The 15,959-nt window shown below is 40.0% G+C and overlaps 2 protein-coding genes across 5 annotated transcripts in view; both read left to right on the top strand.

Annotated features, from left to right (window-relative positions):
• Positions 1–3,697, top strand: part of LOC139262934 (kelch-like protein 3) — a 164,235-nt gene extending 160,538 nt beyond the window's left edge. For all 4 annotated transcript variants that reach the window (XM_070878256.1, XM_070878253.1, XM_070878257.1 and 1 more), the window contains one exon: positions 875–3,697. In XM_070878256.1, the coding sequence (XP_070734357.1) occupies positions 875–903 (29 nt within the window). In that variant the 3' untranslated portion in view covers positions 904–3,697. The remainder of the gene's footprint in view (positions 1–874) is intronic.
• A 6,182-nt stretch (positions 3,698–9,879) lies between these two features.
• The window catches only part of LOC139262075 (methylsterol monooxygenase 1-like), a 29,919-nt gene continuing 23,839 nt past the window's right edge, over positions 9,880–15,959 (top strand). The window contains exon 1 of the mRNA XM_070877230.1: positions 9,880–10,165. Coding sequence (XP_070733331.1) covers positions 9,917–10,165 — 249 coding nt within the window. The 5' untranslated portion in view covers positions 9,880–9,916. The remainder of the gene's footprint in view (positions 10,166–15,959) is intronic.

Raw genomic sequence — 15,959 nt, 5'->3', positions numbered from 1 at the left:
CGGTGTCACCGGATCCCAGGGAATGGATTGGTGGGGTGTCGTGGAACGAGGCCGAGCCCAGCGGAGCGGTCGGGGCCCAGGTGGAGTCGGAGTCGGAGGGCTGGGCTGGCTCCTTTTATCCCCGCTGCTTCTCCAATGGTGTAACCTAATCATTACCATGTACTAGCAAATCAATGCCTGTTGTTACCAATAAACAACATTCTAATCCTGAACTCCACACTAGGGACACAGCCCCCCATTTTCAACATGTACCTATTTGTTACCTTTCCTCCTTGAGTGTGCCTACCTTCAGCTGGGTGAAACTTTACAGTAATCCTCAGTGGTGCTATGAATCAGCTGACCGAAGACAAGCCTTGGTGAGTGGATTAAATTGGTTGCTGCTGTGTTGTCCCCTGGAGATAGATGAAGTGCTGTATTATCACAAGGCATGCCATCTGGTGGCCTACTAAAACCAGCAACGAGTTGGCCAAGTGGGTCTTGTTAAGGCTGTATTTTAATCCAATATCCTAGAGTGGCAGCCCAGCACTTAACTGCTAGATTTACCATGGGACCACACCAAACTATTATCCTGCAATTATGTTTATCTATCTTCATAAAAAAAAACACACCCTTTTGCTTTTCTGACTCTTAAAATTAACTATATTTAAACAGTTTAATTATGTTGTAATATTATTTTGCATAAAAGAAACAGTAGGGGTAATTTTAACTTTTATCGCAGGCAAAATCAATGGAAAAGAAAATGTGTAAAATGTGCTGCTGATAAAAGTCAAAATTACCCAAAATATGTTTTAATGAAACATTGTGCAGGTTACTTATTGATACTGTAATTTTTCAGAACTTTTTTTTTACATTGAATGATTTATTTTCCTCTTAGGTGTTGCTGTAATTGATAAACCGCTATGATTCTACACTTGAGCTACAGTTGAATTGAAATCTGAAGTGAAAACTTATTAGCATTCTGCTGAAGACTGACCTCGGTTTTTTAACTATTTATACTACTTGGTGTACTGTGTGAGTAATAGCTCAGTGCAGTTACCCTGTCAAAAAGATACCAGCACTGCAATATGCATTTTTAAAAGAAAAATCAAGCACTAATCTAAGGGTATATCAAGATAAGGAAACATGTTATGTCCACTACAAGGGAAACTAAGAACTTGCGCTATCAGTTTGCTCTTGCCAAGTGATCTGGGATGTCCAGTGTTGATGAGTGTCAGCCTTCAACAGAGCCCTATTGACTGAAGAATGTGAACTTTCTACTGTTACATGTGAGTTCTACACAGTATCGTTGCTGAAAATCAAGCTGTTGCCTTTTAAAGCACAACTGTTTGGATCAGAAGTGTACACCAAGCACTGTATTACCATATCAGCCAATTTAAAAAGGAGACAAACCCAACATTCTAACTTTAGGTGAGCTGAAAAGACACTTACCATAATGGTTTGTTTATGTTGACATGAGCTGCTACTGGAATTTCAAATAATATGCAATCCCTCTCTCTCCTCCCTCAGATTTAGAATTAGTTCTTCTATTTTGAGAGGCGAGCTTACAGAGGATATCAATTTCCTGTCGTAAGTAGTCCCTATGGTAGCCAGAAAACTTTACTACAGCCTTCAAACTCTTTGAGAGTTTGCTATTGCCAGTACAGGAAATGTTTGGACACTGGAACCTCTTTTGCACAGATTGCTTGCAACAGGCATTGAACAGAGTCCAAACCAAAACTGACCAGAATTGTTGGTGACTTTTCAGACCCCATAGATTAAGAGTAATGGTATTCATTCATTAACATAGATTGTATTAGCAGTTTTTTAAACACCCTAGGCACCTGTAGTCCCAGGTAATATGGAGATGGTAGCAGGCAAGATGGGCTATCACACCTGCCTCTCCAGTTGATCTGGAGGAGGTGAGACTCAGTGAGTGAATGGTACACTGGGCAAATTATAAAAGTGAAAACAAATCTTTTTATCACCATCCCGTGGAAGAATTATGGGAAAACCATGCCTTTAACCTCAAGTTTCAAGTTTTCAGATACTTGTCTGACTATTTTTATTGGATACTACCACCTAGTGAAAATTCTGACAAGCAAAATACTGACACTGCTTTTTTTAAAAAAGAAAAAAAGAAATGATATTTTAATACCAAATGTATTCAAATTCATTCTGCTACCGATAGTTTGTTTTTATATCTGTTAGTACTTAGAGCAGTATCATTTCAAGGGTCTGAGGCTGCACTTGCATTCCTGATGTAAGTAGAATTCTTACCTGTGAGGTACTATTTAACACAATTGTAAATATGGTAAATAGATATTCACTAAGGAGACTCATTTTTGGTATATCTGTTCTTCTATGAAACATCAACTTAAAAAAACAACTGGTTTCCAGATAATTTGATTTGTATATTTTTTGAATTTCCCTCATTTCCATTTCCTTCTTTGCGATATTTCTTCCTTTCAATCTGTTTACTACTTAGCTTTTTCTTTTCTTTTACTTTATTTCTCATGTTTAATAAAACATCCCTATATACTTTTGTTTTGTTTCCACTGTACATACCTCTGTTGCTTTCTACTTTAATGTTTTTAATTACTCTCCAGGCTCTGCATCTTTTTATGCCTGAGTGCAGATAATTTTGAGGCTCGTATACAATGGGTGAGGCTTGTCATTTTGCTTTTCCATGTTTCTTACTTCCATCATATCTCCATTATCTTTCTTTTTTTTAAAGTTTTCTTTTCATCTTTTAATTTCATGATCACTTGCTGTGTTGTTTTTTTTAAATACTATTTTTCCTCTGATCTTTCCATGCAGCTACCAAATGCTGCGACTGGAGCTTATTAGGTTGATGGTAGTGCTCCACTACCACAATATCCTGGTGAGTGTTGCTCACAGCCTGCTTAAGAACATTGTCTACTGCAGCACAAGGGGATAACATGGAAAATATAGAATGCAATAGCAAATGAAATGTTAGCAACCAACTTTGGGGCTTGTGAGGAGCCATGACGGGACTTGGAGTCAAGTTAGTTGTTGATCCAAAAAAGTTTATGTCCTGCCGTTCAAATAAATCTGTTTAATGTATATGTTTGAATTACAAGAGGTGCAACAATTATTATAATAGTTTATAGTTTTCTTCACGTGAAATTTTTGATTATTGTTTGATCATTTATATAATTATAGGTTGATTTAAACATTTTTGCCAACCTAATAAACAGAAATATCATTTAATGCAAATCAAGTGTTTTGGTGCCAATATGATCCTGTCATTGATTATCAGCATAATGTTATTGAACCCAATAATAGTTGCACTTCTAATGTCAAACGTAAGTTAGTAATTTAATTTATGAAGTTATTAAGTTCAGTACATGTACTTTTCCATTCTAAACAGTGTTATAAAATAACTCTCCATCCACAATAGTGAGTATCATAAGACATGATAATTAATTTGTAATTCTGTAACTCTGTCACTCTGTCTTCAGTGATATGTAATGGACTACCAAATCAGACCAAAAAGGTCATGCTATAGTGACAGAGTATGGTGTCAGGGATTAATGTACCATTGCACTCTGCTGTCGTTTGGAACAGTATTTGAAATCTTTTTAGGTTTTATGTAATGATTTATTTTAAATGTTCCTGTCATATCTGTGGAACACAAGACTGTGAAGCACTCCTGACTGTATTTTATTTTTTCAAAATGTCAATAAAATGACGGAAATAATTGGAACGTTTTATTGTTTGTTCAGTTTGGATGGATGCAATGCATTTTTTTTTGTGTAGTCCTCAACATTTTCTCCCTACAATAAATCACTGGCAACTGGAGCCAGTTCTCTTTACATGATGTCATCTCTAATTTTAAAGTTTATGTTTTTCAGTGTAGTCTTGATTCTTAATTATTAAATTAACTTGATTTATAGAGGGAAGAAGAAAGCGACAAATACTCTGAAAGAGAAACCGAAAATGTTCTAAGTACCAAGCAGGTAGATCAGGACCTGAAAGAGATAGGTTTATATTTCAGGTACAGGTGAATTCACAAGTAATTTTAACCTCCTTTGCTTCATACTCTTTTCAGATTTGTTAGAATTGAGTGTAACTTAACTTCATTTTAATTAAATTGACAAGAAATTGAAACCTCCTTTTAATTTACACATATATCTTTTTATGCCAATTGTTTTAATCACATTCTGTAAACAAGATACCTGCAAATATTTCATATATGTTAATGGATAATTTGTGATAGAATTTAAAATATTCCTGAAATTCTATTGATCAGTGAAACTAATCTATGCAAGCTGTTATTTCCTCTAAAATCAGAAAATACGACAAATACATTGTGAGTCAGTTCGCATTTCAGGTGAGACCCTTCAACTGATCTCACCCAAAGTCTGCCTTTATCTTTCAGATTTTGACACTCTTTTCATTTTTTTTTAAGTTTTCTTTCCATCTTTTAATTTCATGGTTCTTCTGTTTTGCCTTACATGCTGTGTTTTTCTTTATAATCCTATTTTTCCTCTGATCTTTCCATGCAGCTAACAAATGCTGCGACTGGAGCTTATTAGGTTGATAGTAGTGCTCCACTACCACAATAACCTGGCGAGTGTTGCTCACGGCTTGCTTAAGGACATTGTCTACTGCAGCATGAGGGGATAACATGGAAAATATTGAATGTAATAAGGGAACAAAATGTTAGCAACCAACTTTGGGGAGCCATGACGGGGGATTTGGAGTCAAGTTAGTTGTGATTACAAAAAGGTTTATGTCCTGCCTTTCAAATAAATCAATTTAATGTTTATGCTTGACTCACCTGCTGTGTAATCCTAACATTCAGCTGATGAATCAGTACTCCTCCATGTTGAACACCACCTGGAAGAACCACTCAGGGCAGCAAGGGCACAGAATGTACTCTGAGCTGGCCGAGTCCTGAAGGATATAGCTGCCAGACTGGGCTTGAGGCAGTTAATGAGAGAACTAACCAGAGGGAAACCCTACTTGACCTTCACCTCCCCAATCTACCTGTCACAGATGAATCTGTCCATGACACTATTGGTAGGAGTGACTACTGCGCAGTTCTTGTGGAGATGAAGTCTCGTCTTCACACTGAGGATCGTGTTGTGTGGCACTACCACTGTGCTAAATGGCATAGATTCAGAACAGATCTAGCAGCTCAAAACTGGATAGCCATGAGGTTCAGTGGGCCATCAGCAGCAGCAAAATTGTATTCTACCAGAATCTGTAACCTCATGGCCCCAACACATCCTTCACTCTATCATTACGATCAAGCCAGGGGACCAATCCTGGTTGAATGTGAATTGTAGAAGAGCATGCCAGGAGCAGCAGCAGGTGTACCTAAAAATGAGGTGCCAAAATGGTGAAGCTGCAACACAGGACTACCTGAATGCTAACTAGGGGAAGCAGCATACTATAGACAGAGCTAAATGATCCCGCAACCAGTAGATCAGATCAAAGCTCTGCAGTCCTGCCACATCCAGTCGTGGTGGACAATTGAACAATTAACGGAAGGAGGAGGCTCCATGAACATGCCCATCCTCAATGATGGCAGAGACCAGCACGTGAATGCAAAAGACAAGGCTCATGCGTTTGCAACCATCTTCAGCCAGAAGTACCGAGTGGATGATCCATCTCAGACTCCGCTTGCGGTCCTTGACATCACAGAAGCCAGTCTTCCATTCCATTCACACCACGTGATATCAAGAAACGGCTCGATACAACAAAGGCGCTATGGGCCCTGACAACATCCCAGCTGTCGTGCTGAAGACTTGTGCTCCAAAATTAGCTGTGCTTCTAGCCAAGCTGTTCCAGTACAACTACAACTCTGGTATCTACCCAACAATGTGGAAAATTGTCCAGATTGGCCTGTTCACAGAAAGCAGGACAAATAAAATTTGCCCAATTACTGCCCAATTAGTCTACTCTCAATCATCAGCATAGTGATGGAAGGTGTTGTTGTTGACAGTGCTATCAAGCAGAATATAACAACAATCTAGCACAAAGGAAGTAGGTTGTGGTTGTTTGAAGCCAATCAATCATCTAAGCCCCAGGACATCCCTATTGGAGTTCTTCAGGGCAGTATCCTAGGCCTCAAAGCTGCTTCATCAATGACTTCCCTCAATCATGTCAGAAGTGGGGATGTTCGATGATGATTGCAGTGTTCAGTTCCATTTGCAACTCCTCAGAGAAGGAAGCATTCCATGTCCACATGCAGCAAGACCTGGACAACATTCAGGCTTGAGCTGATAAGTAGCAAGTAACATTTGCTGCACATGCAGATACGATGGGCCGAATGGCCTCCTTTTGTGCCACAAATTTCTATGGTTGTATGAGTACCAGGTAATGACTATCTCCAACAAGAGAAAGACTAACTACCTCTCCTTGACATTCAATGCCATTACCATCATCGAATCCCCCACCATCAACATACTGAGGGTCACCATTGACAAGAAACTTAATTGGACCAGCCACATAAATACTGTGGCTACAAGAGCAGGTCAGAGACTGGGTATTCTGCACTGAGTGATTCACCACCTGACTCCCCAAAGCCTTTCCACCATCTACAAAGCACAGGAGAGAGAGAATACTCTCCACTTGCTTGGATGACTGCGGCTCCAGCAACATTAAAGAAGCTCAACACCATCCAGGACAAAGCAGCCCACTTGATTGGCACCCCATCCACCACCTTAAACATTTACTCCCTCCACCAGCAGCATACTGTGGTTGCAGTATCTACCAACTACAAGATGCACTGCAGCAACTCGCCGAGGCTTCATCAACAGCATCTCTCAAACCCGTGACCTCTACCACCTAGAAGGACAAGAGCAACGTGTCCATGGGAGCACCAGCACCTCCATGTTCCCCTCCAAGTCACACACCATCCTGACTTGGAAATGTATCGCTGTTCATCATCGCTGGGTCAAAATCCTGGAACTCCCTAACAGCACCGTGGGAGTACCTTTACCACATGGAATGCAGCGGTTCAAGAAGGTGGCTCACCACCACCACCTAAAGGGTAATTAGGGATGGGCAATAAATGCTGGCCTTGCCAGTCCTGCTCACATCCTGTGAATGATTTTTTAAAAAAGTATCCTTAAGTTTTTGAGGATATCAACCTTTTCCTTCCTCACTTGTTAAGTACAGAATAGTAATTCTATTCAAGGAGGGATGTGAGAGACTGAAACATGACCGTTTGGACAAATCCCACATGTGAAGTTTTCAGTTGTGATCCTAATGCCTGAGATGTTGTGTCTCCCCTCCTTCCACAGTTTCTTTACCTTGTTACTTTCCTTCCTTTAAAAGCCTACTCAAAACATGTATTTTCAACCATGCATTTAGTCAACTTTCTAATTCTTCTACTGTTTGGTCTACTCTCTAATGTGAAGTGCTTTGGATTTTATTTACATTAAAGATGCTATACAAATTCAAGTTGTTGAATTGGGCAGTCTCAACCTAGTTTCTGTATTATTGGGAACTGGCACTAAACTGACAATCTCATTCAGACAACCTTTCAGTGTGGAAAATATATTCATTCAGTATATGGATACCGCAGAAAAACACTTAACATTTGCCCTGAACAGGAAAAATTATCTCCACAATCTCAGCAGATGTGAGTATTCCAACTCAACAACAATGATTCAATGAAAGATAACTGGGTAATAACTAGCTATAAAACTACATGGCAGTATTTATTATCAATAAAGCACAACCCTAGTGTTTCCATACTGTTAAGGATATATTCAGTTTATGACGCAGGAAGCTTTTGAAAGCGCCCTGGATCAGTTTGATAGTTTTTTGTTTAATGGATGGTTTCAGTTTCCACTATAGAAGCTGGAATTATCTCTTGCATACTGTTTTTTTTTTTAAGCTATCTCTCTGCTCTGGGAGAAGATAAGAAAAAATACAAATATTAGTCAGGTGAGTTATGAAGAGAGAAAGAAACATTGAGATAAGGCACAAGAGAAAGTCTTGGAAAAGAGAATGAGATAAGATTAATACTATGCTTTGTCCTGTCCCACAGACACAACTTGTTGATTTGAATTGTATATTTTGTTGGATGCAATATGTCAGGTATTCGGATCACCGCTGAAAACTTTGAAGGCTATCTGAAATTGCAAGGTCTGGGTAGAAGAATCTTCTTAGTCCCTTTCCTAAAGTCAACCACGTTTTTTGATGCTGATATATATCAGCATCAAAATAAAATACTAGCATATTAACACTTTCATGCAGAAGACCTGTGGTCCATCTAGCTCACTTATCCACAGTATTCCTTTGGTGTATTTCAAATAACTCTAAATCCTATTTGTTGACAAGAACCTGCCTTTATCCTTCTTGAAACCATTTAATTGTTTTGTTCCATTTAAGATTTTTTGTTCTATCAACCATGGCACATGCTTGCCACACCTTCAGTAAAAATGTTACTCCTACATGTCCTATTTTTTTTGTTGTCTTTAATTTGTAAATATTACCCCATTGTGATTAAATTCTGTATACAGCAGAAATTCTGTATACAGCAGAAGTTATCCCCAGTGTCCTTTCCAATATTTATCAATCAACATAACAAAAACAAATTATCTAGTCATTATCACATTGCTGTTTGTGGGAATTTTACACACTACTATCATCTCCTCTCGGTCTTCACTTTTCGAGAAAGAAAAAGAGCCAGGGTAGCCAATCTTTCCTCATATGTCATTCCCTTAAGTTCTGGGATCAACCCTATAACCGTTCATTGTACCCTCTTCAATAACTGAAATATATATTTTAAATAGGAAGACCAACACTGCATGCAGTACTCTTGATGTGGTCATATCAGGGCCAAATACATTTATAAAATGGCCTCTCTGAAATGTTATACCCCTTGCTATGCATCCTAAAATTCTGTTTGCTTTTTTTAAACAACCTGTGAACATTGAGCTGATAATTTTAGCAATCTGTGCATTAAAACTCCCAAAATCTCTCTCCTGCTCCAATATCTAAAGTGTATTCCCATTTAGTACATAATCCACATCAACATTCCATCTGACAAATCTCATAATCTGTATATGGTGACAATGTCTTATGAATCTTAAACGCTCCGTTCTGCACTTCTAATCTGTCCTTGCCTAGCCTAACCTACTCTGCGTGGGGTATAGGGATTAATTCTGAGATTATCATCCTTGAGGTTTTGCTTAGCAGCCATGACCTTAACTCCTCATACTGCCTCTGCAAGACCTTCGTAGTATTCTTTCCTACATCATTGGCTCCTACATGGAGCATATCTCATGACTGCTCTCCCTGCCCCTGTCCAGAAGTTTTTCCACCTACTCGGTTATGCCCTTCACCGGGCAGCAGGGAGATAATACGCCATTTGAGATTCAAATAACACTAGAATGTCTTGAACACAATAAAGGATGAAAGGACCAATAAATGTACCTAGGATCGGGAATGTTGACTACAAGGGAGGATTTGCCACCAAATGCCTCAAACATAGAAACTGACTTCATTAGTTCTAAAGCTTGGATTCAGTATGCCTTAGAGGAAGTATATAAATGGGTAAGTGAAACTTGTGTCTCTGTCACTAAACCAGCCTTTCTTCGCCCCTTCGTGCTCGCAGTGAGACCAGTTTGGTTGCTGTGACGTACACTGCCCATATTGGGTTTCCCGCACAGCGCAACATCAGTCCACTGGCTCGCCCAATCAGCGCTCGCCCATCCGCATGAGTCGAGTTTTTTTTAAACTCCTCACCTTGACAATCCAGGACCCGCCTCCTCCGCGCACTGATTGGCTGGCGACCATTTGATCGGCGCGTCACTCAGGGCTGTTCTGTTGCTCAATTGGTTGACTTGCCTGTCAATCCGAAAGTGAGGCGCCAGCTTGGGGAAGGATTGCCCCACCCACAGCGCGGTCAGGTTGCACCGCCTTGGTGAGCAGCAAATGAGTACGGTGGAAAATGGATGGAAACAGCAGCATTATCACATCTGCCATCCTGGCCATTGATTACATGGATTCTTTACTCCCACAAAACCCCTTCCAAGAGCCGTTTAAAAATGCATGGAACTACATGCTGGACAATTTCACCAAATTTCAAATTGCCACTTGGGGTTCGCTCCTTGTTCACGAAGGCGTTTATTTCTTGTTCTGTTTACCGGGTTTCATTTTTCAGTTTATTCCAGCTATGCAGAAGTATAAAATACAAAAGGTAAGGATTGTTTGAAGTGAAGTTGTTATTTGAGGGGCGGGGTGTGTATTTATAGTGGGAATTGGGGAAAGCTTTAACTCGACAACGCATTTATCTCAAATGACACTCCAATGTTTAAATGGAAAAAAAATGCTTTCCATTCGGCTCAGGTTAATATGTTTGTCGAATATTATAAAAGTGAACAAACTATGTAAAATACTTCAAGAATTTCGAGTATATATTTGCAATGTTACATTTTACCAATTGGTGCTTTTATATTCTACAGTATCATTGATACAAAGTAAATTGTAACCAATTGGCAACGATCATCGAATGAGCAAATATAGAATGAATTAGTAGAAAAAAATGTAACATAGAATATCTGAGAAAACTTCATTCAGATAAATCACTGAATACATTTTAAACGTTGCAAAATATAATTATTGCAAACACGACGGAGCACGTGATTCTTTTTTTGTCCAAAACTTTAAGGCAGAAAATAACTCTTTCTAGCACTTCAGTTTCCTGATAGGAACATTTTAATAAATATTTGTTATCTGTGTCCAAGCCACACGGAGTTGCTATGTATGGTGTTGTGGGGAGGGGTTCCCATTGCTGATGGTTGGAGATAATATATTCGCATGGATAGAGGATTGGCTAACTAACAGAAAACAGAGTCGGGATAAATGGTTCATTCTCTGGTTGGCAACCAGTAACTAGTGGGGTGCCGTAGGGATCAGTGCTGGGACCCCAACTATTTACAATCTATATTAACGACTTGGAAGAAGGGACTCAGTGTAACGTAGCCAAGTTTGCTGACAATACAAAGATGGGAGGAAAAGCAATGTGTGAGGAGGACACACAAAATCTGCAAAAGGACATAGACAGGCTAAGTGAGTGGGCAAAGATTTGGCAGATGGAGTACAATGCTGGAAAGTGAGGTCATGTACTTTGGCAGAAAAAAAATCAAAGAGCAAGTTATTATTTAAATGGAGAAAGATTGCAAAGTGCTGCAGTACTTGTGCATGAAATGCAAAAGGATAGTATGCAAGTACAGCAAGTGATTAGCAAGGCCAATGGTATCTTGGCCTTTATTGCAATGGGAATGGAGTATAAAAGCAGGAAAGCCTTGCTACAGCTATATAAGGTATTGGTGAGGCCACACATGGAATACTGCGTGCAGTTTTGGTTTCCATATTTACAAAAGGATAAACTTGCTTTGGAGGCAGTTCAGAGAAGGTTCACTAGGTTGATTCCGGGGATGAGGAGGTTAACATGAGGAAAGGTTAAGTAGGTTGGGCCTTACTCATTGGAATTCAGACGAATGAGAGGTGATCTTATCGAAACGTATAAGATTATGAGGGGGCTTGACAAGGTGGATGCAGAGAGGATGTTTCTACTGATGGGGGAGTCTAGAACTAGAGGGCATGATCTTAGAATAAGGGGCCGCCCATTTAAAACAGAGATGAGAAATTTCTTCTCGGAGGGTTGTAAATCTGTGGAATTCACTGCCGCAGAGAGCTGTGGAAGCTGGGACATTGAATAAATTTAAGACCGGAATAGACAGTTTCTTAAACGATAAGGGGTTATAGGGAGCGGGTGGGGAAGTGGAGCTGAGTCCATGATCAGATCAGCCATGATCTTATTGAATGGCGGAGCAGGCTCGAGGAGCCGTATGGCCTACTCCTGTTCCTATTTCTTATGTTCTTATGATGGTACCTATGATCCCTGCTATTAAAAATGTGTAGGCCCGGACTTGGTTATCTATAATGCCCATGCAGTTAATGTAAATTGCAAACATTAATTATATTCCTTAAGAATCACTGTCAGCATGGTGCCTGGGTTAAATTGTGAAGCATTTCTTATGAACCCTATCATTCACCATTGTCAAATGTGCTGTAGGAAGTGCTGGTTATCACTGAAAATATTTGGCAAAAGTTGGTCACTGTAAATGTACAGATCGGACAGGACCATAACATTTTACTGCAACATAAAAGATTAGCTGGGTAATAATTTGCAAGAAATAATTCTGAAATATGTGTGTTTTATGTAAAAGTGCAAAACTCACTGGAGGACTTATTTTCATAGTGGCTGTTTACCACACGTAAAGTTAAAGCTAATATTTAGAATCAGAAATATTAATTTGGATCAACACAAACAGTGTTAAACTTATGGAGCTAGACTTTCCTCTTCATTTTTGACGGTTTTCTCGGCGGCACAGCTCTTTTGGCGGAAAACCACCCGGCGAAAGTTTCCACTTCACTTTTTTTTTTTAAAAGAGTTCCGCCGACATTTTCAAAATACCACTGGGGAGCAGACTGCCTGCGTGGGCCGCCGAGAAAACCACCACGGTCCAAGTTTTGTCTCGGCGGTGACCCGTAGGTAGGATCGAAAAGCTGCCGGAAACAGGGCAGTAGGTAAGTACCTTGCAAAGAAAGATAAGCTAAAGGGTTTTTTAATAATTATTTTAAAATTCTTTCATGATGATTAAGTTAAAAAGGATCTTGTGAATGTTTTCTAAATTTTTATTTTTAGTTTCATTGAAAAAATATTTTTTGAGTTCCCGCCCCCCCCCCCAGGCTCAACCGCAACCTTGGTCTTAAACTTTGAGTTCTAACTGCCCATTTTGCCAAGGATCACGTTTAACCACCGAGAATCTACAGGTAAGATCCATTTTCTCGCCTGGCAGTATTTTTTTCCCTTTTTTATGGAATTTTTCACCAGCGTTATTTAAAGAACCTTAGCGGTCTTTTTGAGCGGCAATCCGGCAGTGGCGGGGTTGCTGGAGCGGGGCGGGGGGGGGGGTGCTTTTAGGGAAGGTCTAGCCCATGGTTTAGTGATTTTAACTTTGACACAGACTTTGATTTGATTGCCATTTGTGTCGGAAGTTGGACTGTAGAAATAGTCACTAGGTGACATTGCATTCTCCATGAGCAGTAGGCACAATTACTGCAGGACAACAGCCTTCCTTCAATATATGTTTTTGCGAGGAAAGTTTCCTTAACAGCAGCATTTTTAAACATTAAGATTAACTTTAACATTCATTTATTCTAGATTTAAATAGAGAATGTGATGATCAGTAATTTGGAGAATAATTGATTCAAATAAAATGAGGGATCTGAATTAGACCAGGCTGTTTCAGTTGTCATGTCATGGAAACTAAGGAACCGATAATATCTGCAGCTCGAGGAACTTCGGCTCCGTGTTGATGAGCTGGAGTCTGAGCTACAGCCACTGCGACACATCAGGGAGGGGGAGAGTTACCTGGACGCTGTGTTCCAGGAGGCAATCACACCCCATTGATTAATTAATTCAAATTTGGTCCGTGATCAGGGACAGCAGGGTGTGACTATAAGCGAGGCAGGTAAGGGGACCCAGGATGTAGCTTTTGTCCAACAGGTTCGAGGCTCTTACTCCCTGTGTGGACAAGAGCAGGGACTGCTCGGAGGATGAGCAAACTGACCACAGCACCATGGTACAGGGGGCCATTCAAGGGGAGGGATTAAAAAGAAACGTAGGGGATAGATACAGTTCTCTGCAACCGAGAGCGTGAGTCCTGAAGGCTATGTTGCCTGCCTGGTGCCAGAGTTAAGGGCATCTTCTCAGAGCTGCAGAGGAACTTGGAGTAGGAGGGGGAAGATCCAATTGTCATGGTCCACGTGGGTGCCAACGACATAGATAGGACAAAGAAAGAGGTTCTGCTGAGAGAGTATGAGCAGCTAATGACCAAATTAAAAAGCAGAACCACAAAGGTAATAATCTCTGGAGCAAATTTGCAAAGGGTAAATAAGATCAGAGTTAAACACATGGCTCAAAAACTGGCATGGGAGAAATGGTTTTTGGTTCGTGGGACACAGGCACCAGTACTGGGGTAAGAGGGAGCTGGTCTGTTTGTACGGGCTCCACTTAAACAGTGCTGGGACTAGGGTCCTGGCGAATCAAATAACTAGTGCTGTAGAGGGCTTTAAACTAATTAGTGGAGGGGAGGATTCAGCTGAGTGAAAATTTTAAAAAGTCAAATAATAAGGAGAAGGCAATAGATCAGAGTAGTACTGGGGGAAATAAAAACCAGAGCGTGCCAGGAAGAGACAGAGTGTATAAACATAAAGGTGAATCAGAAAGTGGGGTCAAAGCAGGAAATAATGGTAGTAAAACAACTTTACAAGCTCTTTATCTGAATGCACATAGCATTCATAAAAAGATAGATGAGTTGATTGCACAAATAGATACAAATAGGTATGATCTGATCGCCATTACAGAGATGTGGTTGCAAGGTGACCAGGACTGGGAACTAAATATGCAGGGGTATTTGACAATTCGGAAGGGCAGACAGAAAGGAAAAGGAGGTGGGGTAGCACTGTTAATAAAGGATGAGATCAGTGCGTGAATGAGAAATGATATTGACTCCGAGGATCATGATGTTGAATCAGTTTGGGTGGAGATAAGGAATATTAAGACAGAAAGGAAAAGGAGGTGGGGTAGCACTGTTAATAAAGGATGAGATCAGTGCGTGAGTGAGAAATGATATTGACTCCGAGGATCATGATGTTGAATCAGTTTGGGTGGAGATAAGGAATATTAAGGGGAAAAAGTCGCTGGTGGGCGTAGTCTGGTACGGTGTAATGAGACAGGATTAATAACTGATCTCCTAGTAAAGGATCATCTAGGAATGCGTGGCTATAATATGGTTGAATTTCAAATTCAGTTGGAGTGTGAGAAAGTTGGTTCTCAAACCAGGGTCCTAAGCTTAAATAAAGGAGACTACAAAGATATGAGGGCAGAGTTGGCTAAAGTGGACTGGGAAAATAGATTAAAGTGTGGGACGGTTGATGAGCAGTGGCAGACATTTAAGGAGATATTTCATAACTCTCAACATAAATATATCCCAATGAGAAGGAAAGACTAAGAGAAGGGATAACCATCTGTGGGTAACTAAGGAAATAAGGGATGGTATCAAATTGAAAACAAGGGCATACAATGTGGCCAAAACTAGTGGGAGGCCAGAGGATTGGGAAACTTTTAAAAGCCAACAAAGAACGATTAAAACAAAATGATAGAGAGGGAAGATAGATTATGAAAGTAAACTAGCACGAAATATAAAAACAAAAGAGTTTCTACAGTTACATAAAAAGGAAAAAAGTGGCTAAAGTAAATGTTGGTCTCCTAGAGGATGAGACTGGGGAATTAATAATGGAGAACAGAGATGTCAAACAAATATTTTGTATTGGACTTCACGGTAGAAAACACTAAAAACATCCCAATAGGGGATAATCAAGGGGCTATAGGGAGGGAGGAACTTAATACAATCACTATCATTAATGAAGTAGTACTCGATTAAAATAGTGGGACTAAAGGCAGACAAGTCCCCTGGTCCTGATGGCTTACATCCTAGGGTCTTAAGAGAAGTGGCTATAGAGATAGTGGATGCATTGGTTGTAATCTACCAAAATTCCCTGGATTCTGGGGTGTTCCCAGCGGATTGGAAACTGCAAATGTAATGCCTCTATTTTAAAAAAAGGAGGCAGACAAAAAGCAGGAAACTAGTTGGCCTAACATCTATTGTTGGGAAAATGCTGGAGTCCATTATTAAAGAAGCAGTAGTAGGACATTTGGAAAAGCATAACTCAATCAAGCAGAGCCAGCATGGTTTTGTGAAAGGAAAATCATGTTTGACAAATTTGCTGGAGTTCTTTTGAGGATGTAACGAACAGGGTGGATAAGGGGGAACCAGTGGATGTGATGTATTTGGATTTCCAGCAGGCATTCGATAAGGTGCCACATAATAGATTACTGCACAAGATAAAAGTTCATGGGG

This window comes from Pristiophorus japonicus, chromosome 4, assembly GCF_044704955.1.
Source record: "Pristiophorus japonicus isolate sPriJap1 chromosome 4, sPriJap1.hap1, whole genome shotgun sequence".
Lineage (NCBI taxonomy): Eukaryota > Metazoa > Chordata > Chondrichthyes > Pristiophoridae > Pristiophorus > Pristiophorus japonicus.
The sequence above is the reverse complement of the archived record's forward strand: the minus strand, read 5'-3'. Positions and strand labels throughout refer to the sequence as shown.